A 24,755-nucleotide genomic window follows, 5' to 3' on the forward strand; every position below is an offset into this window, starting at 1 on the left:
TGATTTTTCATGTACTGTCACATTAGCTAATACTTCACAATTCACTTGCCACATCTACTCTTTTATTCCAAAATATTAAAAAACAGATTTCTTACCTCATCGTTGATGACCTCAGATTGTTCTTCCTCTTCTTCCTCCTCCAGATCCAAGTCATTTTGCCTCAGGTACGCTTGCAGGGGAACACAGTGCTTCTTCTTAAAAGCTAAAAAGTCCATCATATTCCCTTGAAGATGTTGCAGAAAAAACAGTTCAATCAAACATTCCTTAAAAGTTTCCTTAAGAATTTCCATTTGCTTGTGGTGATGGTCCAAGCACTGCTTTCTCATTTGAGCAGTCTCTTGGTTGGCCGGAGGTATCTCCTCCAGTTTTTTGGGTTGTTTTTTCACGGCCGTATTAACTGTAGGAGCAAGAGGAAGACTTGACAGCCCTTGCGGTACCGTGGCCCGGGAAGGACTTGTGGGAGGCGGTGGCGATGTCATTCCAAATGCACTCGGTCCTCCAACTCCTGCTATTAAACCCCCAGAAGTCCTGTCATACCCAATGGGTCTGCTCAGCTGCTGTCCTTGAAGCACTTGCTGCTGCTGTTGCATAAGCTGCCCTTGGATAATATTGCTAATTTGGGGTGGCAAGCTCGTTGTCGTGATGTGGCCCGGGCTAGTCAAAGACTGCATATTCGCTCCGCTCGCTACGGGACTTTGAGGACCAAGATGATGGATGGTGCCACCAGACTGCGAGTGAGGTTGGGAAAGCCTGCGCTCCCGTACTGTCGCAGGCGTGCCAGAAGATGGAAGTTGTACTTGAGCTGCAGCTCCTTGAGCAATTTGTGCAATTCCCGGCCCTTCCTGATACACGAAGTGTCCGCCATTTGAAGGGCTCAAGCTGATTTGTCTCACGAGCACGCTAGCATCCACAAAGCCTCTGGTAGGGCTCTGGCTGCACATACCCAAGCCGGGGCCTGGAGTGCCAGCCCGGACGTTTGGTAGCGTCTGCACGGGCACAGGGCTGGGCTGCGTGGGGCTCTGAGACTGAACCTGCTGCGGCAGCGGGGATGTAACTTGAATATACGACGGGGATCCATGCTCAAACCGTCTCTGCTGCGGGCTGAACTGAAAACTCGGCGACGTCGGGTTTGGAATTGGCAGTGGGGTAAGCGTTATCTGCTGGTTTCCTGAAGCCACTGGTCCGACGTTTTGCAGTGTGATGTTCACGTTCTGACCAGCTACTGGACTCCTACTCATTATAAACTGCTGGATTTGGTAACTGGGGGACTGGGGCGCAGATGGACTTGCAGAAGGTGCAAAAGAAGCTGCAGGGGACTGGGGTAGGTTTGCCTGTTGCTCTTCTCCCTCACTGCCCGTGAAGGACCTGGACCTCTGGAGCTGGCGCTGGGCATTCTGAGGACCATTGCCATGGTGCATTCTCACTGTCAGATGTTGGTGGTCCGAGGGTTGTTGGTTTTTTTACACTATATGCTAAAGGAATACACAAAAACAGAAATTCAAGTAAGTTTCAGTTACAAAACTGTATTTACCTATTTAGTAACTATTTGGAAGAATACCTTACAGTAAGAACTCAGGTATCCTGCCTTTGTAGTTACTTAGATGTTTTATGTTATCAATTTATTCAAAATCCTCGTTACCACAAACTCACTTAAATATCTCATACGTTATTCTAGCTGACAAAGTGCTATTGAATAGTTTAGAAGTGATGTGTTCCTCTTAAACCAGAGGAACAATTAACTTTAAAAAAGTCTTCCCCTTTCTTCAAAACTTCAGAATAAACTGTCTCCAGTATCAAAAATACCTGTTTGGTTTTTTTTTTAACTCCTAATGTTTCAATGCTTTTAACACAGTACTATGTCCTCCAGACCAGAATAGTTCCTCATAACATAAAGTACATTAATCAATGATAACTAAAAATACGCCAAAAGAGGATATAGACCGTTTGGCTTTATTGTTCTAGTCCCTGGACAAGAAACATGTCATGAAAAGTCTCCCTAACAAATGAAAGTATCACACCTAATATTTTACTCTGCCTTCTCTTTCCTCCCAAACAGCAACTGCTTAAAGAGATTAAAATCAATGCAAACGTGCATTTTGTTTTCAATTTTATTGAGCCAAGCTTTCCAGAAGCCTGGAAACATTCTGGTTTTGAAGTTCAAAACAAAATTTCCAGCAGCACGCGCTGACAGGCAGAATCGGCGCTGGGAGCCGTGCAGCGCGAGCACCGAGAGCCAGAAGGGAACTCGCTGCTGTTTCTCGGTTTGTTTTGTTTGCCCCACAGCTCTCTCGTTCCGCCTTCGGCGCTCCGGACCCGACACGGCCGCGGCGCTGCCAGCGGGCGGCCCCAGCCCTGCCCCGGGACAGCCGGGGGGCTGCGGGGCCCCACACCCGCCCCTCCCGCCGCGGCTCCGGCAGCCCGTTATTTAATTAGCCCGGCGCGAGGCAATTAAGATCCGAGCAATGCCGCCGCCTCCCCGCGCCCCGCTCGGGGGCACCGCGACGCCCCTGAGGGGCCTCGGGGCCGCCTTTTGTGCGCCGCGCGGCGGGAGGGGGCTCCCGCACGGCCCCGCGCCGCCCGCCCGGCGCCCCCCCAGGCCCGGCCCTCTCCAAACACCCCGGGACGGGGCCCGGCGCCGGGACCGGGCGGAGGGGAGGGAAAGGAAGCGGGGCCCGGCCCGGCCGCCCCCAGCCCGGCCGCACTTACCGAGCCCCTGGCAGGAAGCGGGCGGGGGGGGCCGGAGCGGCGGCCGCTACCAGCGCCGGCAGGAGCCAAACCGCGCCGCTCCGCGCATGCGCCGCCGCCCCGCAGCGCACGGAGACTGCGCCGCCCGCCCGCGCATGCGCCCCTGCGCCTGGCTCCGGGTTGGGGTTGTGGCGGGGCCGGGCCGGGGCCTGGGGGGCGTGAGGCGAGGGCCCGGGGCTGGCCCGGGGGGTGCTGCTGGCTGCCGGTGGTGTGGGGTTCGTGGCAAAATCACCCATAAAAGATTGTCTCCCACCTGGCTGACTAGAGCCTGCTCACAAAACTGACTAGACTCTGCTCACCTCTATTATGGGCATAAAGCCCTACGAGGATGTGAAGAGAAACACAAGGGAGAAAGAAAAAAATACCTCTGTGCCAAAGAAATCACTGTAATCTGATGATCAGGACTTCATTCCCAGAACTTTTTGCAACTAAATCTAATTTGTAGAAGAATAGTTGTTACTACCTAGAGGTATAGAACATGTACATGTTTAAGATAAAATTGAAAAGAAGTTACAGAATCACAGAATTTCTAGGTTGGAAGAGACCTCAAGATCATCGAGTCCAACCTCTGACCTAACACTAACAGTCCCCACTAAACCATATCCCTAAGCTCTACATCTAAACGTCTTTTGAAGACTTCCAGGGATGGTGACTCCACCACTTCCCTGGGCAGCCTGTTCCAATGCCTCACAACCCTTTCGGTAAAGAAGTTCTTCCTAAGATCCAACCTAAAACTCCCCTGGCGCAACTTTAGCCCATTCCCCCTCATCCTGTCACCAGGCACGTGGGAGAACAGGCCAACCCCCACCTCTCTACAGCCTCCCTTGAGGTACCTATAGAGAGCAATAAGGTCGCCCCTGAGCCTCCTCTTCTCCAGGCTGAACAAGCCCAGCTCCCTCAGCCGCTCCTCGTAGGACTTGTTCTCCAGGCCCCTCACCAGCTTCGTCGCCCTTCTCTGCACCCGCTCAAGCACCTCCATGTCCTTCTTGTAGCGAGGGGCCCAAAACTGAACACAGTACTCGAGGTGCGGCCTCACCAGAGCTGAGTACAGGGGGACGATCACCTCCCTAGCCCTGCTGGTCACACTGTTCCTGATACAAGCCAGGATGCCGTTGGCCTTCTTGGCCACCTGAGCACACTGCTGGCTCATATTCAGCTGACTATCCACCATCACTCCCGGGTCCTTCTCTGCCTGGCAGCTCTCCAACCATTCCTCTCCCAGCCTGTAGTTCTGCTTGGGGTTATTGCGCCCCAGGTGCAGGACCCAGCACTTGGCCTTGTTGAACTTCATGCAGTTGGCCTCAGCCCATCGGTGCAGCCTATCCAGATCCTCCTGCAGAGCCTTCCTGCCCTCAAGCAGATCGACACACGCGCATAGCTTGGTGTCATCCTCAAACTTACTGAGGGTGCACTCAATGCCCTTGTCCAGATCATCGATGAAGAAAATCGAAAATCTGAAAAGTTGCAGAAAATGTAATTTTAAATACCATCATATTTGTGCATATTTAAAACAAACTACACTTAAGAAATACAGCATCTGGGGATATACTGTTTTCTGAAGAGTAAAGGACTTAATGATAGACTATTCTCCCATCATTTTCATTTATTGCCGATTTAAAATGCTAAGGACTTGAGGACTTTATTTTCAATAGCAGACAGTAAAGTAAAAACTAAAAAGTAGAAGATTACCCAACATAAACTGAATCATCAAAAGTATCTGCATGTTTACAGTTGTCATCAGACAGAGTCACAACTCATGCTGTCGAGTGCTTCTGCTTGAAAAAACTGACAGGGAGCCACGGGTTCGGCTGTGCTGCAACAGCGGGTTCTGTGGACATCTGCTGCAACGTAGCTGTGGCTGGAGTGAGCATACTTCCTGAGGCCTGTAAGTATCATAAAACAAACTATTGTATTTTTTATGTTTACAAATGTTCCAAAGTGACCACAGAAGAGGATGCAAAGACTTCAGTCAAAAAAATTAGTCAATAGAATTAGTACCATCAGACATTTGTTCCACTCTGTGTATGGAATTCCCTTCTTCATAAGCATAAAATCCACTGTGGGATGAAACCCAAAACCTTGTATCTTTAAGAAGGAACTTGTCTATACTTGTTCTTCAAAGTGTTCTTTTATTCTTGAACAAGACTCTAATTTTAATTTACACTTAAGTCCATCTCCAATGACCTCAGCTCAGACAATACCAAATGCTCTCGTTACTCAGCATCCCAGTTCTCCAGATTTGTTGAGAGTCCCACAGGAAGCCTCACTGAACTCAAAACAGATGCCATAAGTGCCCGTGAATTACAGAATCATTTAGCTGAGAAGAACATGTGTCTCTGCATGCAACTTCAGGAGTGAACTGAATTCACATACCACATGCCACTCATGGTTTTGTCTCTCACCTGTGCTCCCCAGTGTGGTTGACTCTGAGTTTGCTCCACTGTTTGTCCCTCATCTTGCTTCTGAGGAGGCTGCCACTCCTGCAGCTGTGGAGCTAATAGACCTTCAAGCAATGCCTATGACAACAGAAGCAGGGGAAGGAGAGGAAGCTAACTCAATAATCCTCTTTAATTGTTTTAACTTTGTGTAGAGCATGGCTTGAGTAGAACATGGCTGTTACCATGAAGTCATGTGAAGATTTATGCTGAAATGAATTCCTAATTATCTATATCAATAACTGTGACAGAAAATTCTGACCTGACAAAAAAAAAAAAAAAAAAAAGATATGTAACACAGTTGCCTGTTTCTGACATTGCTAAAGTACCAAAGTGTAAGAGAACAGATCTGGAACAGACAACTGATAGCTTTGTGGCACTGACAGAGGGGATTAGGCAGTCAAATCCCATATTGAACAATTTTCAGGCTTTCAAAAACCCTTATAATTTTTCCTACTTTCCAGCCTTTGCAATTGTTTTTATATTAAAAAAAAAAAGTTATTAGAAACATTTGAAACTTAAAAGATTTTTTAAAATATATTGAAAAGAATAAACAGAATGGAATAAAACCTGTAAAAACCGAACAGACCTTTTGCATTGTCGTCATAGGCTCTGCAGAGCTGGAAACAACTTCAGACATAAATAGCTTGTCATAGTTGTCTACACTGAAAGTAAATAAAATAACTTACACTAACTGAATTTTGTGCAACTGTTTTAATATTTGTGACATTTTAAGACAAGGAATTTTAAAAGTCTGGAACAGAACTCTGACTAAGATTTGACAAAACTGGGGAATTGGGGATTAGCAGGGAACTCCAGCCAGTTCTCTACCTAGAAACGTGATAGCTATATTGTTGGACCTAAGAACACAGTTAAGGAAAGCATGTGCTGACTCTCCTGGTATATCACACAAAGCAGTACTAGAAGCTTTTCTTTACATCAGCAAAATGCAGATTTGATCTTTGACACTAAATGCACTGCTTTAACTCAAGGCTGATTGTCATCACAGCATCTCTGACAAGAGAAATGCCACCATGAAATACATTTATGCTTAAGATGAAACAAAAAAAAAAAATCACCAATCAAGCCACCAATGTGATTAAATGTTAAATCTGGGAAAAATATAATTGATGGTAGAAGTAAACTTACAGAAACCTATTTGAGAAACTTCTTTTTCTAGCAGTCATTGTCATCATCTCAAAATGATTCATATAGATTTGAGTACGCTCAGAATTCTTGTCTTTAGAATAGGCTTGTCTAGCACGAAGAGGATAACCATTTATGTTCTGGAACAAGTAGAAATTGAAGATGTAGGTACCAAAATAGTCACAAATGCTCTCCCTCAAAAAAACAGTTTACAATATTCATGACTGAAGACAATTCATATCCTATCTCTTAAAAGGTAAAATAAATAGCTTCACTGTCTTCTTCTTTGTAATATACTGGAGTGGAAAGTGATACATTCAAGGTCATAGCATTCATACAGCAATGGGAAAACTAATATTTTTAAGTGTAAGGAAACTATAAAAAATACATCCTATAGCAGCCATACTGACAGAGAAGATATTTATTAGTATTTATTTGTATAAAAAATTAAATATAGTTATGATTCTGCCTATTAAACACTGGCATAGTCCACTAACAGCAATGAGGAATAAACAAACAAACAAAAAACAACAAAAAGCCAGCAACAGGTAGGTTACAGGTTTGCATCATAATGTAACGCAAACTTCAGTTGAAACTCACCTTTCCTTGTGCACCTACAAATGTTTTTATGTAATGATTTTGGCATTGTTCTGGGGAGCGATAAACATAATTACAAGAGTTAACAACATTGCTGACAAAGTCCCAGTTCACTGTCTGTGCTGGCGACAGGATAGCAAGGTTTAAAGGAAGTGCCAGCAACTGTTTCACCGCCTAGGGGAGAGAGAGAAAGCTAGTGTCATGCTTCAATTAAATGTTTTTCTTGAACATACAAATATGTATAAACACATGTTAATCAAGATCCACAGAAGCTGTAATAAGCTTCAAGATAACATTATTTTCTAAATCAGTGAAGTTCTATTCTGAAGACGTTCTTACTTTTAACAGTGCCACATTTTCACTAATTAGCCATGCAGGACTATCTTGCCGAGTGCCAGCAGCTGACTTGATGTGAGCTGACAAAGGTCTTGCAAAATACATTTGCTGTTTTACCAAGAAGTGGGCCTTCTGAGCTTTGCTCTTTTGTTGTGTTTTCAATGTTCCTGGAGTCACTTGATCAAAAAGTGAAGGTGGAGGAATCCTCCTACCGCAATGCTTCTTTCTTTCACCTGAAGCTAATTGACAGGACAAAGTACAGTTTCCAGTAAGAAGGGAACTTCATGCAAAAAGATCGTGACAGAAATCTGACTGCTACAAATGATCTGACTAATCATAAGACTTTCACAATAATTTTCTGAATGCAAGTACCTTCAATCTATGGCCTACTAGTATTGTATGTAACTTGATCAATCATTTTTAAATAGCTTCTCACTTCAGTAAGGAAATAAGCTTAAAAAAAAAAATAACATTGAAAGGACACAGAGCACCATTGCTTTGCTCATGCTCATTTCATTCACCTGTATTTCTAATTTATAAGGACAATAGCAAGTTTTCAAACCACAGTCCCTCTGCTCTCACTATATTCTACTGTTTTGTCTAAGCAATGTCAAGCTTAACAGAAATAACATACATGCATGCCTAAATTTTAAAATACAAATGTGAAGGTATTCTTGCAAAACGAGGTTTCATATCATTTCGCACAAAAATGTTACTGCACTTTCCAATGCAATTCCAAATCCAACTTACAAGGCAGATCTGTTCTCTGCCGCTTACGTGCCTTCCTGACAAACGGGGGTGGAAGCTTAGACTCTGGCATTGGGGTACTACTGTACATCAGACACATAACAGAATCAGTGTAAACATCATTGTGATTCTCGGGTACAACAGGGGGAGTCCAAATCTTAAAAACAAAATTAATAATAATAGTAAAAAAGAAATATCACAGTTTGCCATTAAAGTGTTTTTATGTAAGGTTTCCTTCAGATGAAACAGGAGTTGTTGACTTACAGGCATCATTTCTACTTGTCCATCTGGTCTTTCACAGACAAATTCCTGTATGAGAAAAAGAATGTTTGATACCCCAATGCATCATTCACCACAGAACCTAGCATTTATAAACATAAGCATGTTTGCAGTAACTATAATAAAAAAAAAATGCATTAGAAAAAATAATTAAGAAATCTTAATTTTCAAAAGGCAACATATTTTGCTCAGTCTCCTCCTTCAGTTAATATCATCTTGATATGTAACAGCTGTTTTCACAGGACGACTGTGGATTGGTAGGTTGTCTTGGAATTGCAACCAACTACACTCTACAGTATTACTGCTGTCCACAGAGTGACAGCTTCACATTCAAAAGAACAATATTTGTGCAGGGGTACAAGATGACTACAATAGGAATTTTACAGACATCCTTAAATACACAAAGTTCATAGTTGCAATATGCAAATTTTCTGAAAAGCTGGGACTTGCAGATCCCTTGGTGTTACCATGTTATAAGCATCCTGCCTGGTATAGGTTAAAAGTTCTTCTTTCACTGCCTGCTGAGTTTTTTCTTTTGCCTTTTTCAGCTCCTCGGCACGCTGGTATTCCCATTTTATGTTTGCAGTTTTTAACTCCTTTTGGGAAAAAAAAAAATATACACTTTAAAATATTACAGCTTTTCACAATAAAAATGCTAACAGCTATGAATTGCCACAGATTTGAGCCTGGTAACTACATCATAAATTCACTTTCTATAGGCTAGTAGTGATGGCAAAGTTAGTTAAACTGCATTTTCACTCATGGGCAAGGGCTTATGCCATTAAAGAGAAAGTGAAATATGTCTACCTGTTAGTTAGGAATCAATGTGTTTTTAGAGCACAATCACTTAAAGCAAAATTTCAGTGCTCCTAAACAAAAACAAACAAACAAAAAAGGAAAGAAAATCTGGCAAATGTTGGGGGTTTCTAGTTTTATAAATTTATTTTTTGTTTTTATTAATTACTCCAGAAATTAAATATAGACCCTTACCTTGCTGACTTTCTTGCTTTTGTGATCGTTCATAGTATGAGACGATTCCAAGAAATTCAATGCATATTTTTCAATTGGTGTAAGCTATTCAGAAAAACATTTTGTCAAGCTGCTAGTTATTTAGCTTTAGAATTAGAAACACATATAAATAACCAGTGATTTAAAAGCAAACAAACAACTACAAGAAAAAAAAAAAAAAAGTTTTATTTCAGTTGCAAACACTGGCACTCTGATTAAGGTAGAAAAGAGACCCAAGGACCAAACTTTGGCATTCTGGTCCCTTGACATTCCACCAGGATCACTGAGAGTAGGCTCCAAATATTGCCCACCATTTTGCTAACTGAAAAAAAAAAGAAAGAAACCCATCCAAGTTAGTCTGCAGACTCTTTACAGCTTGTTAATAAGCAAGCTGTTACTTGGGTTCTGCACTAGTAGCCAAAAAAAAAGGAAACAAATTGGAATCCAACAGAACTTAGCAAATGCTAAGAATAGTCATTTTGTGGATTAAAAGAAACCGACCCAAGGCCTCTAAGAAAAAGCACAAATATCCAGCAAAGCATAGGACTGTAAGACAAGCTTATATCACAAAATACAATTTAGTGAAATTAAAGTCACAATCTTCAAGGGAACATTCAGAGACTTCAGTGTTTCTGTATGTGAACAGATCTGCTAACAAGCTCTGAGAACCTCCCAGGATTGTTTCAATATTTATGTTTGCAAAGAATAGTTTCATGTAAGTGAAGTGGAAATCAGTACTTTATGAAAGCCAAATGGAAACGGCTTGTTGCACAGGATAGTAAATACTGAATATCTCTAAAGATTTTTGTAATCCAGAGAAATCATCATACCTGATCCGCAAAGCTAGCCAGCTCTTCTAACTGCAAAGGAGCCATGGTATTTCTTGAATTATACAACTCTGTATCTATGTAATCTCTTATCTCAGATTGTGTCTCTTCTGTAAACTTTTTGGAATTCTCTTTTCCACACTCAGTACAAAGAACCTAATGAAACATGTATCATGCCACAAGATTTTTTAATCATCTTAAAACTCAGTTTTAAAACAAGTCAGATTACTGACACATTTGAAACCTTTTGCTGCAGGAAATGTGATTTCATTTGATTAAAACAACAAAAATAGTTTTAAAATAGTTTAACATTCTGACTCTGATATAGTAAAGCACTTTTTTTTTTTTTTTAACCTATTGTCAAAGAACCCTTCGTATTCTCAATATTTAAGTACCTGAGTTAAAAATCCTACTGAACAATCATCTCCCTGAGTAGCCACTTCTTGAATCAGATGTTTAATACCTTTTTTCAACAGCCTCTCTTCTACAGAATTACCACTTACAAGCCTGTAAAACAAAGAAATTTATTAAATACTGTTCCCTAGAACACAGTGAAACTTCCTGAAACTCAACTGTTGTATTTCTAGGGTTCCTCAGCTACCACAGTGAGCAACAACGCCAGTTGAGAGATCACCAGGTATTTCTGTATAAAACTTTATATTCATTTTTAGTTTAAAGAGAGACCAGATTATTTAGACTACAACGTTAACCTCAGACAAAAATCCTGGTTTCCCCTAGAAACATCATTGGTCTATTTTTCATTTTAAAGCACCTATTTCTCAGTTTAAAAGTGACATATAAAGTCACCTGTATATGTGAATATCTCTGCCTCTTGCAATTCTATCACACCACTCTTCAGCCTTTGTATCCGTCTGTTGATCTAAATCAATATCATAGAACACAACAGTGTCCACATCTATGTGGCTGACACCTGTAGAAGGAGTGCGGGAAGAAACAATAGCACAGAAGAATCTCTTGTCTTGGTTGAAGCTTTTTATGGATTCCTAAAATGCGGAGACAAACAACCTAATTACAAATTGACATTAATAAAGCATAAATCTCCGAACAAACTTTTTCAAAAAATGAGATCAGAAAAACTGCTTTCTGATTAATTCCTAAACATAACTTAAAATGTTGGCAAGCTTAAAATATCTTAGAGTCCACGTTACAAATTTACACAGTTCAAAATTAATTTATGTAGTATTAAAAATATCAATTTATGGTGCATTCAACCTGATAAAATCTACAGATCTATGACAGTAGTCATATTTTTGTGCCATGACTAAGCACACCTGACTGGGTTATTACATTCTGTGCATGCTTCATTTTTCTTGTGTATTGACTAAATTGAATCCCTTCCTCTGTGCTGACTTGTGTTGCTTTAAATCAAAGTACTCCTTTATGTTTTATAGTGCATCTGACAGAAAACATAATAAGGCAATCTGAAATCAAATTAATAACTTTTTTATATCACTAATGTTTGCTCAAACGGTAGGCCCCAAAGGATACTGAAAATCTTACTGGGGAGGGAAACGAGCACACTTTGAGTTTATCCTCAGGCAATGCCAGGGCACTCTACAGAAACAAAAGCCCCTGGAGTAAGGCTGAGGAAGTACCAACATAAAAACAGGAGTTAGGCTTGAAGTGTTGGTAATGTAGATACCTACAGACACAAAAAGTAAAAGCAATTATTCTAAACACTATTGTGAAATAAAACATCTGTATTTCAAGCACAAATTACTCATATATATATATATATAGGACAACTTATGGCACATCTCTCAGAAGCACCCTGGATGCTTCATCAAATAGTAATATGAGTGACGTATTTTGTACATAATTACATATTTTGTGCTACAGATACACATATATTTTGCACAAATAACTAATGAACTTAAGCAAATAAATTCTTTGAATATGTTAAATGACATTTAAGCATTTTCCCTCCCACTATGAGCATCTATTCACTATTAACTTGAGTAAGAGGTTTTCTTACCAGATAATGCCAACTGTGAGCATCAGTCTTATCAACTCTTATGTATGTGAGAAAATGGAAGTCTAAGAAAAGCTCCAGTATATCAAGCATTGGAATCATCTGTGTCAAAATCAATACACGATGCCCTTTTCCTTTCAACTTCTGAAGCAAAATGGCTAGAGCTTCCATCTTGCCTGTTTATGAAATAAGAACTTGAAGGTTCTGCAGGCAGCATTTAGCAATTGCAGAAACTGTATTTGCACAGTTGTAAAAAGGTGGTTTTGTGTGTGTGTATATGTTGTTTTGTTTTTTTTAAATACCTGAATCAAGTTGCACCAGCAGGGGGTCTGGAAACTGTATAAAATGAGGCCTTGCTATCTGCTGCACTGGATGGAAGAAGGGCAGTAGTTGTTCCTTCACATTAAACTTGAAGGCCTTCATTTCATGGATATATGAATAAGGAGGATTTGCTACATGCAAAGATGGAGGAGCAACAACTACAGCTGGCAACACACAGAGGCCTCTAAAAAAGAAAAGCAAACTATAATACATTAATTTTTTAACATTTTAACTTCTTAAAAACAATAAGAATGCAGATGTCTCCGTGGAAGCATAAAGGACTTGGCTAAAGGTAGTTGAAAGTAAATCAGTAGATGGAAGTTTTATATTAAGACCAGGTAAACATAAAAACACTCAAGATCAGAAGACATACAGAAATTACCACTATCCCTACAGTTACCAAGACAAGCCTCCCTCTAACTTATTACTCCCATATTTTTGGCAATAATTCATAACAAAAACAAACAAACAAAACAAAACAACAAAAAACAAGATATGTCATGCTTGAAAATAGAGAATTGCTATATAACTGCAAACAATTGCCATGGAACTAGTAAGAGCTTTAAAATTTTAGGATGATCTGAAATTATAGATTAGGGATGCAAAGTTGATTCACCATAAATGAATTTAGCCTGCAGTAAGAATAAAACAAGGCAACACACTTCTCTTTTTTGGATATTTATGTTAAACAAATAAACAAACTGTTAAATGCTATTTTGGATGGTGTTGGATGGTAGCATACACCCATTAAAATTTGTGCAAAGACTGCAAATGTATTTGTCTCAATTACCTAATAACAATATCCTTCAGGGCAATCTTTTGGTGCTTTAATGTCAGAATGAGTTCTTGCAGGGGATCCTTTAGAATCTCCGAAGTACTTGAATACGGAAAGCAATTTGCAAAGCCAGACCAGCCCCATTTGTTAATCCTGGCAGGATACTGCTGAGAATTTTTTCTTTCATTGATCCATGAACAAATTTCTAACAAGTCTCTGCCATACAAGGGCGTTCGGGAACAACGACGCTCATTCCCCAGATACATTTTGTCCAGGTGTTCCTTTAGTTGTCTTTTTTCTTCTGTGGTACCCTTTAAAAATAAAAAATAAATAAATATATATATATATATATTTTTTTTTTTTGTGAACATATTTTGACCAGATGGAAGAAATCTGTACAGAAGAAAGATGAAAATAAGATAATTTAGTTAATGTGAGTGTTCTTTGAATTGAAATGAAAGGAGAAGCAAACATGAAGAAAAAAAAAATTATTTGAATAATATCTGTCCTTGCATCACAAACATTAAGTTTGGTATTTAATAGAAAATAAAACTGCTTTCCCACTCCATGCCTACCAGAAAAAATATAATGGCATTTCAAAACACCATCGAAGAGTCTGCTATGACAGGTAGAAGAGACTAATGGATGCTGCATACTTAAAATAAATAAATTAATAAATAAATAAATAAATAAATAAAGCTTCATCTATTTCAGTGAAGAGATAACCACACATGAATCTTGTATATGTTACATTGTAATCAGGTAAGTACTCTATCATATAAAGAGTTACCATAATACCTGAGTTGGACACCAGCGTGTAGATACCAATTTAGATTTGGTGCTTGAGTCATCCACTGTTATAATTAAATGAATTAATAAATTCATTTTTCCAGGAAAGCAGCAAGACAAGAAAAATATTTTAGTGAAGAAAAAAATTCATTTAATTTCACAGACATGACATTACAATATTAGGATATTTTAGCTTCCATGGTTTCCATTTCTGAATAATTCAAAAATGATTAAAAAAAAAAAAAAAAAAAAACAGCTCAAGCTGATCAATGAGCTTCAATGAAGCTCCATACTCTTCTAGAAAGAAACAAACTTAAAGTCAAGGAAAAGATTTACTGTTTAAAAAATAAAAGTGTACTGCACAATGTCACACCTTGTTGCTTCAAAGACTGTCTACCAACAAGCAGACAGAATTGACTGTAAGACAAAGTAAAAGTTTTCCCTCTAAACTGTAATGTTACAGGTTTCTCTGGCTGATCAATTCTCTCTTGTGCTCCAGTAGTGGAAGCCATTGGGCCAAGTACTACCTTGCTGGCTGTTAAGACAAAAAGACAAAAAAGGTGCAAAGTTTAAAAATAATTTCCTCACTTTGAACTAGAAGCACGTTTTTGCACGTTTACCTTACACTTATTATGTGCCGTATTTCCAGCAAAGAGGAATTTTTCTCCAGACATGACTCCTGGGTTGCACTTAAATGCAAACAGACTAGGTATCTCTGTTCTTAAACTACATGTGAAATGTTCTTCTCTCAGTGAGGATAATTTCCTAGATGCTAACTGTTTGACTGGTATTTCAAATGTATATTTGTATGAATTGATAACGTACAAACCTTGTGAGGGCTTCAGGAGTCTGCACAGGTATATTTTATGCAAAGTTATTGGAGAAAACAACCACAGGATAAGAGATTTTTCTCCTTCACTGTTCATTTTTAGCAATGTAAAAAGCTCTTAGAACAGTACAACCTTATTTCTCCTCCAACTTTCAACAATATAAAAATATTTAATTACATGAGAAAGTCAGAAAGCAACGCTTTATAATATGTACTGCACACCTTTTGTATGTTGAAATTCTGAAAACATGGCAAGAGGTTGTTGTCTTTTTATTTCCTCATGGTGGTCTGCCATAACCATTGCTGTGTCCACTGTCTGCTGCAATTGAGACCTTGTGAAGACTCGAGTCCTGCCTTCGGGTTTTTGTCCATACTGCACTGGTGTAAATAACCTAAAAATTAACAAATCCATCTTACTACACATATAAAAATCATACCTGAGGAAGTTGTTAGTCTCTTCATCCTAATACACAAATTAAGTTAAAAAACAAATAGTTGGTTTTAATCAGTAATGTCATCTAGAAGAGCTGCAGAGTGTACAGCTGGAGAGACTTTGTGGACTCTTGTGGACTTAGAGCATGCAAAGGAAACACAATATACTATTAAATGTAAGGTGTGCTGAATGCTCTGAGGCTCCAGCCATCTCTGAAAGATTATGTGAAGGAATACAAGCGTCACAGATCTCCCAAATACCTTTATCATCTTTGGAGTTTGGAAACAGCAAAAAACCTCCCCAAAAGGTGCTAATAAAAGTCAAACTTCTTAACAAAGGAAAATCTTAATTGTGGCTGGGTGCAATGTAAGGACAAAAAGCAGAAGATCTCTACTTCCATGCATCTTGAATGTCTACAGATTATTCATAGAGTTTTCATGGTTTTAAAAACACACTGAAATTTTAACAGCTGACTTCCCAGTAATTGTTTCATATACACAACTTCAGGGAAACTAGAGGTGTCTAAACAGCAAAAGAATGAGATCTGTTTCTGTTTGACTTTTTTAAAAATCTCTCCCAACTCTTAGATTTCATTAACTGACAAAGCTTCATTCTGGCCTAACAGAACTAGTGCAGGATCTTCTCCTTGTCACCTGCTGCAGCCATGTGTTACACAAGCTGTCTTGGAGCTAATATAATTCTGCTGTAGAGTAAGTCAGAGCAATGTTTAGGTAAACACTCTACAATACATTAATCTGATAAAAGCAGAGTATGGTTACTGAAGTCCAAGACTGAAAAATGACTCTCCCAATTGATTTTCCGAAAGTAGGTTCAATAGAATAAACGAAAGGTCAAAATTCATCAGCAAGCCTCTTTTCCACCCATAGAAAGAAAAAGAAAAAAGAAAAAAAAAATATTTAAGTGCATTGCAAGTGCATCTTAGTGTTAAAATGAATTAGGAGGAGAAGATTTAATTATTATGCTTAGGAAACTCTCTACAGCAGAAACAATTAAAATGTTCAACCGACTTGAAGTCTGTTGTGCTTCTGAGTTTGGCAAGAAGGATCACAAGCAAGCCTTCATAACTGAGAGAAACTATCAAGTGGTAAAAGGCAGTTTGCTTTCCCCAGAAGACTCGTATAGAGTCCTATCAGCAATCAGTTTGGAAACAAAATAGCAAGACAAACAACCACATCTGAATGTACCCTCTCAGCACTCACAAATATTATTCATTTTCACCCAGTACTTAAAAATCACTAGAACACTGCATACCTATTCGGTTTGAGTTTCACTGGCTCGAGTCTGGGTGATGAAGGAGAACAGTAGATCTCTTCAATAAGCTTCCTAGTTACTTTCAGTTTTGGCAGCATTTGTGCTTCATAGCGAGTCATTTTGTCTTCCATCCCAGTCACATCAAAGAGAGACAGGTCTGTGTGCTTAACAAAAACAAAATAAAGAAATATTCTACTACTATTCAAGTGCAGCTATAAAAAGTAGTAATAATATTCCACATTATCCGATGATTAAAAAGCTCACGGTTGAAGCCAGAAGTAAATGAAAACTGAGAAGAGTCAAGTATCACGTGATTTTGCAGAGAGCAGCTGCAGTTACTTTAAAAGGTTTCAGCAACCTCTACCATGAAAATAGCGTATTATGCTCATGTTACCAAGAGTCAACAACAGGACAGCACACTCAGATTACAAGCTCTGCAGTTAATCCAATGCTTGTAATCAAAACATTTGTCTTCGTAGAACTGAGATTTCAGTCTCATCCATTCCTACCTTGATACATTAACCCTACTTCCTCCACAAGCCTCTGACACCCTCCTCCCACCTCAAGATAGTTTTCCAACAGGCTCAATTAAATAACTATTTGAATTTCCCAGGAAAAAAAAAAAAATCTCTTGCAATGTAACTTCAACTGACTATGCTTACAACCAAACTGTGGAATGAGACAGCTTCTCATCTTTAGAACTTAATTATGCCCTTGCTGCTCCTGAGGACAGGACAAGAATGGCACTTTTTCCTCGATTCCAAGATCCAATATTTTAGATTAACTGGAAACTTTAAGCAAAATCAGAAAATGGAAAACATTGCAAAATAGTCCGACCTTCTGTGATAAGGACAGCAAGTACCCAGTTTACCTACTAAATTCAGTACTGCCATGAAGTCAGCAGGTACTATTTATAATCATTGTGGTTGCTTCTAAGAATTAAAAGAATTAGCAATTCACAGATTTTGAAATTTATTGGAACCTGACTTGTAATATGTTGTACTCTTAAACCACCTGCTCTCCCAGTCAAATTAAATCAAACACAAGCGAGTTACTTCCCTACGTACCTTCCAAAGATCCCATTTTAATGCACTCAGCACTAGAGAAGCAGTTCTAAACTCCAGTGTCTCTAGCGCAAAGGAAGAGCTGGGAAGCCGGGGATTTATCAGATCAGGATGATTACACACCCGTAGGAGCTGCATCAGAATATGGAGAACACTGACAAAGTGCCCACTTCTGAGACATTCTTGAGTTCTGTTATTTAAAATGAAAATATAATTATGTTTTTAAAAGTGCTTTCTAGGAGCTTAGGTCTTTCTGCACATTTAAATTGTTTTTCTAAATAAACCTGACAAAACCAATTTATTGAACTTACTGTAGTATGACTTTAAAAATGCAGTCTTCCGTTCCTCCAGCTTCCCTCACATCCACACAAACTTTTAATAATTTATATAATACATTCTGATTTGAAAACTCACATTATTATAAACCTGAATTTCTTAAATACCCATTACTTCAAATGAAAGTGGCATGAAATAATATACGAATACATGTTGTCAATATTAAGGCCATGTTTTTTAATGCCCAAGTAAATACCACTTTAAATCATCAAATTCACTGTAAAATGTAAACAAGGCACATTAGGAAAGCAAAGTAAAATATAAACTAGGATATTCAGTTCCTAAACAAGTGCTAAATTTAAACAAAAGCTGTGGCACATGCTCAGTTGCCTAAGTTATAAATACAGAATACTGTGTTTTGTCCCATAATCTGCAAATACTGTTCATTTATTCTCCTTTTCACCTTGTAAAAGGATTATATATATATATTAAAAAAAAAAAAAAAAAAAACACAGAAGGAAGAAATTACTGAATGCAATTGCCACTTAGTGTAGAACATGATTAGCCTGCACAGCACTATGATTATGCCACACATTTGAGTCTTTTGGTTTGCCCATGACTCACTTAAAAATAGTATGCCAACAGTTAAGCTCTCTTACTGTAACTGGAATGCTTCCTAACTTATCATTTCAATAATTGAGCAACTAAGAACAACTCAACAGATGTACCTGGGTTGAGACAGGATGTCTTTATACATTGACTTCTGTCGATTAGAAAGAGTACACATCAGCACATGCTCATATTTCCTCGCTAACTGCTTCTCAACATGAATTTTGGACCTCCGCAAAATAAATGACTGAACTACCTAAAAGAACACAAAACAATAATTTCTTAATTGTGTTCCCCCAGAGAAAGAGATACTAGAATTAAGACGCTATTCTCAAGGGAGACATACTCTCTGCAGTCTTATTGCCACTGTCTGGTAATGATCCTCATTCCCTTCTGCAGATGCTACCTTTGTAAAATCCAAATAGAATTTGGAAATCTCTGGGATCAGGAAACAGGCAATCGTCCACAGATCTTTTAGGGCAGTAGGCAGAAGTGTATCCATCAAGAGTAAACGGTGATTACTATAAACAATTAAGATAACAAATCACAGCAAGAAGATTAAAAGTTAAGTGCTGAAGCTATTTCAGGAATTATCTAAGACAAAATCAAAAGGAAAATTTATAATGAATACTCCAGACCTGTGGAGACTGAAAACTGCATCCCAGTGCTTTTCTGTCAGATTATTACCATTTTGCCTCTCGTCTAAAACTAGGTACCTCCATTGTACTTTCATGAATGCCTCATAGTCTTCAAAGACTTGCTTGCAGGAGGCAACACACACATTAAAATTGTTGGGGTCAATCCATTCCTGCAACATAAAAACACAAACATCCTAAAGGGATATATTTTTTGACAGATTTCAGAGCAAAAAGAGGGCTAGAAGTTGTATGTTGTAATAGCCTCATTGGAGGAATCCAAGAAGTTCCTTGCAACTATGGAAGTCGGAAAAAATAAAAATAAGAGGGAAAAAGAAAGAAAAACAGGAAGAAACATATTTTGCAAATAAGTGTAATGGAATCTTGAAGCCTGGAAACAAATACATGGTTGCTAAACTACAAAACACACACCAGACTTCCTGTTGCTTCTTCTGGATTATACATCAGTTTCTCAACCAAAAAAATAAAGATACACTCAACACAATTTCTTAATAAGCTTCTGCAAATACTAAGGTGAGGTAAAAGTCATAGAAACAAAGATGGAAGAGATTAGTCATTAGTCAAAAACATCTGTACAAGGAACATCGTGCCAATAAATAAATATGCACTAAAAAGGCTAGCCACTGCTGGTCATCAGAACAAGCTTTATTGGTAAATACCACACTCTGCTTTTTAGCCAGCATTCATGAGATGAGAAGGTATCTTCATTCTTCTTGTGCTTTCTGTATGTTACGTAACAATAGAGAAAAGGAGGAGATTGTAAGATCACTATGATCAAGTTTTTAACCACAATGGTTTAAGTGCGACTGAGCCTGATACTTCCTTTCAGTGTAATGCTTACCTTACTCAGAACGTGTGTAGATGAAACTATGTTTCATAATACCTGTCTAGTTTTTAGAAGTTCTCCTGGATCCCCAATGTACAGAAGAATTCTCAAAGCAGGACACCAGCATTTCAGTTCAGTCACCCACTTCAGTACATTAAAGTTTTGTGAAATAACAAGAATAGGACCCCAGTTACCTACAGAGATAACAAGTACAACATAACTGGAAGTGACTACACATCACTTCACAGCTTACATAAAAGGCAACTGTGTACATACAAACAACATGCACTAAAACTCGATGGCAGGAGTTGTCTCTCCTTTTGTATACAAAGCATTTCAGATGCATTTCATTAAATTACACATATTAAAAGCATTATTTTTTCCTTACTGAAAATACATTCACTAATGAACTTTTAAAATAGTTATTTCATACCTTCATTACATGCCAGGTGGGCAAAAAAAGCTACAACTTGCACTGTTTTACCAAGTCCAGCTTCATCAGCCAGAATGCCGTTGAGATTCATCTTATAGAGCTTTGCCAACCACTCTAGTCCAGTCTTCTGATACTCTCTAAGAGTGCCATGTAACAAAGATGGAGTAATGCTTTTTACTGCTGTTGTGATTTGAGCACTGCCTTTGGGTAACAACGCTTCTGCAACAGCAGCCATGTCTGCTAAATCTCCCATATGTGTTTTTGGGGTGGGCATGAGTAGGTCTGTAAGCACCACATCTTCCTGAAGGCTCTCTTTCTTGATCATAGAGTCTCTTATTTCTGCACGAAGTAATAAAGTTAATGGTGCAGCCACATCTGAACTGAGCAATCCATTAAAAGGTTTGACAGCATTTACAGCTAAGCCAGAGTCTAAAGAATATAAGAAATCTACGCTATAAGAATAACGTAAAAAACAGTTTAAGACAAATGATTACATAAACAAGGGCAACCTGCAGTGGGACACAGGTGCACATATGACAGTTTTAGTGAATTCAGTCTCACTCATGGCCCCAAGGGACCCTGATTGATACAAACAAGAACTCAGCAACAAAAAGCCTTTACAGTGCATTTACCAAAGCTTTAGTAACACACAGGAAGTCAGAGAACTAGAGAAAGGAGATATTTATAATTCAAAAACAAAATATTATTTTCTTAATATTTATTTTGGTAAGTTTATTTTGTTACTACTGGCACATCCCACAATATTATGCTAAAAAAAAGCCTGAGGTCCTTATTACCTTTTCTTGAGGTGTTCTGGGAGTTGAATACTTTCCTTCTCCTCTCTTCTAGCTCTCCTTGTAATTTTAAATCTACCACCTAAAGTAGAGAGAGTGCAAGGGAAAAATAGCAGAAGGAAGTGAATGCACTTAGCTTTAAATACAGCTGAGAATTGTTTAACATTTCTTCAATGGTCAGACAGACATCCAGACATGGCTACAATGAAGAGCACTCCAAGAATAGCATGTACAAAACTGACCATGAATAGTAGTTATCCACATAACACTTCAGAGTTACCCAAAAATAACTTGCATTAAAACTTTTATGTTCACAGTGAGCCAAATGCACCAATGAGGTTGAGTAAAACACTCATGACATATAAGGCTTCATATTATTCATGCAATCGTAACACGAAGCTATCTTTACCAAGGTATAATAGTCACCAAGAGGACTGAACAAAGTTCAGTTGTAAAACTCTTGTTGTCATGATCCACTGGGTTTTTATTCAGAACTTATTTGGAGGGGGTGGAGGGGAGGTATTTACCTGCTTAATGGAGGACCAAAAACACTCAATTTCTCTAGCAGTAAAAGCAGCAATAGCCTTCAGCCGCTTCTCTTCTCTCTTTTTGCATGTTTCCTTATGAAGTGTCAGATCCTCATGGTAACGATACACGCTTATAATTAGCTGAACAAAGACATAGTTATTTTAAGTTTTCACTGTATGTATTCTACCTAATAAACGTGTTTCTAAAGAAAGAAAAAAATACAATCCCTTTACAGATACTCCTTAAATTTGCCTCTCCACTGTTTGTGAAAACAAAATTCATACACCCTCAGTGACTAAGTCCTAACCATGAAAATGCTGCCTATTCTTCCTACCCCCAACTCCTTTTCTAGTAGGAAATATCAAATTCACATTACTCTCTTGGCACTTATCATCTTCCATCTTCTTTCTTGAACAAAATCTGCTGCCATCCACTGCATTTCTTCCAAAAGATAATCATGGTGTGATTTGAGTCGTGGGGCCTCTTGGAGTTTGGGCAGACGTTTCAGAGACCATAAACCTGCTTTCCTCAGTGTTGTTATTCGCTGCAGAATTTCATTTTCCTTCAAGTATGAACATCATTATTACTATTGCACAATACAAAAACATGACAGGCACTGTGAAAAGCGTTAAACAAATAACTAATACAAATGATTCTGCAGTCCTTGCAGATATTCTACACGGTCTGAAGTTGCACTTTATTAATATCTAATGAATAACCCATCTTTTGTAGATTTACATAAAGCTCTACGAGGAACTTTGCTATGGGGCAGTGTTACATTAAATCTATAGAGACGTCTGAGATGCACTGATACTCTCTCTCGAGAACTATTTTTTCCTCCTAAACTATAGTATCTCTAAATGTCATCAGGAGAGCAGAGTTGATAGAGTGAGAATTTTCATAAAACTGAAATGCTCTGCCAAATGGCAGATGGACAGAATTCCCTAAAAAGTTCACATACAATTTAGTTTATGGCATTTTTATTAACACATGTAAGCATTCCGCAGCTGCTGGTGAGTAAGCACAGGCAATACAAATTCTCATTGTGATCCTCCTTTAATCTAAATATGTTCCATAAAATGTTAAAATAATTGATTCTATTTAATTAAATCTCCTTCTAGGATATCATTAGAAATACAAATTCTACTTCCCCAGAGACTCTGCCTGATTCCTTCTCATTCCTTTTCTTTCTTCAAGAAAAATTACGTAGCATGTCTGAATCTCTAAAAGACACAGGAGAGATACTGCTAGCTACTGAGCATTCTAAATTTAAATGAACACAAAGTTTTATTGTAAAGTGAGATTTAAGCAATTATATAGTTCAGTTGGGCAATCTGAAACAAATTATTAGTGCTTTGTGAAGTCCTCTGTAAAAAATAGTAGAACTATTTGCTCCTTTCTCCCAGGCTCGAGCAATGCTGTCATCCACAAAGTCTCAATACACAGGAAAAGGAAAACACTGCCTCACCGTGAGAAAAGTTAGCGTGGTGCTCCCTCTTGCTGTAAATAAATACCAACGTACCTGCAACCTTGCACACACATCCTAAACTTACTCCACAACACGAAATTAATTTGATTCAACGAGAATCCATCAAAAGAATCTTTAAACTGAGAGTTGGATAGCCATCATCAATTGAAAAATAAATTTAAAAAAAAAAAAAAACGTGTTTTATGGATGTAAAATTTCAAGAGAAAGCAGCAGCAGCAAAGTGCCAACAATTAATCTTGTCTAGACTTTCCAATAAGATGATGTTACCTTTTTCATTCTGAGGATGAAATTCCTCACTCAAAGAGAACTGTTTAATGATGCAGAACAGAGATCAGCAGCAATTTCAGTACATATAAAACAAGCATTAAAAGCCACACACAATATACTGTGCAAATCTGATACCCGTTGCTGTGGGGAAACTGGAGCTTGGGCCAGCTCATGGTTCTTATCATGACCTGCTGGTCATACCTGCTGAAGAAATGTCAGGTTCCTGCTGCGTGAAGCAGGTGAGGAGCTATGCAGGCTTGGTGAATTTGATTTGTTTTGCTCTCTGCTTCGCTCCTGGCTGATCTGTAGAGCCATGTGAGGAACAGGAAGCATTTCACCTGCAAAGGAACTTTTACAAATCACCATTTCAGTAATTTTAACAGCAGAACATGAGAAACAAAACAGAAAGAAGCAACAATGCACGCTGTTACATAGATGGTCAAATCGACCTCCTAGCACCCCACCAGACAACTACATACCTAAAAGCTGTGAAGATGCAAATGGATCAGCACACTGGTCTAGAACGTATTTATCACCTCTTTAAACTGACAACACAAAGATCTTTTAAAATAACATCCTACGGAGAGGTGATAATGATGCAACCAATCTCCATCCAAGTATCAAATGACCAGAAAGGAGAAACTTGGTGCAACAACATCAATTAAAGGAATGAACAAATTGGGCACAGAGGGTGCGGGCGTTAAGCCCAACGCATGGAAAATGAGACGTGCAGCACCGACAGTGCCAGGATCTCCTCCTGAGGGCTTTTAGGGTTTATAATAATTGGTATTAGATATAATCTTACAATTACAGAAATTCTCATTAAAGCAATTATCTTTAATTACAAAACTAAAACCTTATATTCGATAGAAAATACTTTACGATAAATCATTAATATATATATAAGACTTATCTGTGTTATTTTAAATGTTTTTTTTTTTTTTTTCAAACCGTTACCCTATCAAAAGTAATTCTGAAAGAAAGTATTTAAAAATAGAGGCTGCTTCTGCACCTAGCGGCAAGAGCTGCCCGGCTGGGTGTAACGGGAAGCGATTTGAACATACTTTTTTTCTGGGAGGCAGGAGCGGTTGGTGCCGTGGGTACACGCGTAGTGCTTGTTGCACACAGTAACCAGACGGCCGGGGCTGCTGGTATCTCGGTCCGTATGTGAGGGCTGCCTTGGAACTACAACGAAATCAGCCGCGGAAGAAGGAGGAGGAGGAGGAGGAGGAGGAGGAGGAGGAGGAGGAGGCCGCCCAGCGCCACCGCCTCCCCTCAGCG

At 38.8% G+C, this 24,755-nt stretch overlaps 3 protein-coding genes and 1 non-coding gene across 18 annotated transcripts in view; all 4 read right to left on the reverse strand.

Annotated features, from left to right (window-relative positions):
* EP400 (E1A binding protein p400) overlaps window positions 1-2,724 on the reverse strand; it is a 47,112-nt gene extending 44,388 nt beyond the window's left edge. For 11 of the 12 annotated variants that reach the window (XM_032198825.1, XM_032198822.1, XM_032198827.1 and 8 more), the window contains exon 1: window positions 96-1,581. In XM_032198825.1, the coding sequence (XP_032054716.1) occupies window positions 96-1,418 (1,323 nt within the window). In that variant the 5' untranslated portion in view covers window positions 1,419-1,581. Of the gene's footprint in view, window positions 1-95; window positions 1,582-2,706 lie in introns of those variants that run through there. The other variant, XM_032198816.1, reaches the window with a different exon arrangement.
* A 1,615-nt stretch (window positions 2,725-4,339) lies between these two features.
* LOC116496362 (E1A-binding protein p400-like) lies at window positions 4,340-12,345 on the reverse strand. 4 transcript variants are annotated; one of them, XM_032199395.1, is made up of 14 exons: window positions 12,117-12,345; window positions 10,928-11,124; window positions 10,516-10,627; window positions 10,124-10,276; window positions 9,276-9,359; window positions 8,753-8,881; window positions 8,271-8,315; window positions 8,010-8,163; window positions 7,377-7,498; window positions 6,927-7,097; window positions 6,330-6,466; window positions 5,770-5,845; window positions 5,148-5,261; window positions 4,340-4,628 (listed from the first exon to the last, which is right to left on the reverse strand). In XM_032199395.1, exons 1-14 carry the CDS (start codon window positions 12,282-12,284, stop codon window positions 4,500-4,502), a joined length of 1,791 nt encoding a protein of 596 aa, XP_032055286.1. In that variant the 5' UTR covers window positions 12,285-12,345; the 3' UTR covers window positions 4,340-4,499. The 4 variants fall into 4 exon arrangements, with proteins under 4 accessions (XP_032055286.1, XP_032055285.1, XP_032055287.1 ...); XM_032199394.1 differs by having other exon boundaries at window positions 7,263-7,498; XM_032199396.1 differs by lacking the exons at window positions 4,340-4,628; window positions 5,770-5,845 and having other exon boundaries at window positions 5,168-5,261; window positions 7,263-7,498.
* Window positions 11,596-11,733, reverse strand: LOC116496374. The gene has a single exon (XR_004254011.1). It is a non-coding gene; the product is annotated as a small nucleolar RNA SNORA49 (small nucleolar RNA).
* Window positions 12,346-13,995: 1,650 nt separating the features above from the next.
* On the reverse strand, window positions 13,996-24,594 carry LOC116496199 (E1A-binding protein p400-like). The gene is made up of 15 exons (XM_032199109.1): window positions 24,539-24,594; window positions 23,676-23,823; window positions 22,095-22,280; window positions 21,718-21,858; window positions 21,194-21,272; window positions 20,397-20,735; window positions 20,021-20,157; window positions 19,120-19,289; window positions 18,828-19,002; window positions 18,601-18,737; window positions 17,600-17,786; window positions 16,533-16,696; window positions 15,050-15,219; window positions 14,372-14,533; window positions 13,996-14,063 (listed from the first exon to the last, which is right to left on the reverse strand). The coding sequence occupies exons 2-15, from the start codon at window positions 23,805-23,807 to the stop codon at window positions 13,996-13,998; spliced, it is 2,247 nt and encodes a 748-aa protein (XP_032055000.1). The 5' UTR covers window positions 23,808-23,823; window positions 24,539-24,594.
* Between the last annotated feature and the right edge of the window lie 161 nt (window positions 24,595-24,755).

This window comes from Aythya fuligula, chromosome 17 (genome assembly GCF_009819795.1).
Source record: "Aythya fuligula isolate bAytFul2 chromosome 17, bAytFul2.pri, whole genome shotgun sequence".
Classification (NCBI taxonomy): domain Eukaryota; kingdom Metazoa; phylum Chordata; class Aves; order Anseriformes; family Anatidae; genus Aythya; species Aythya fuligula.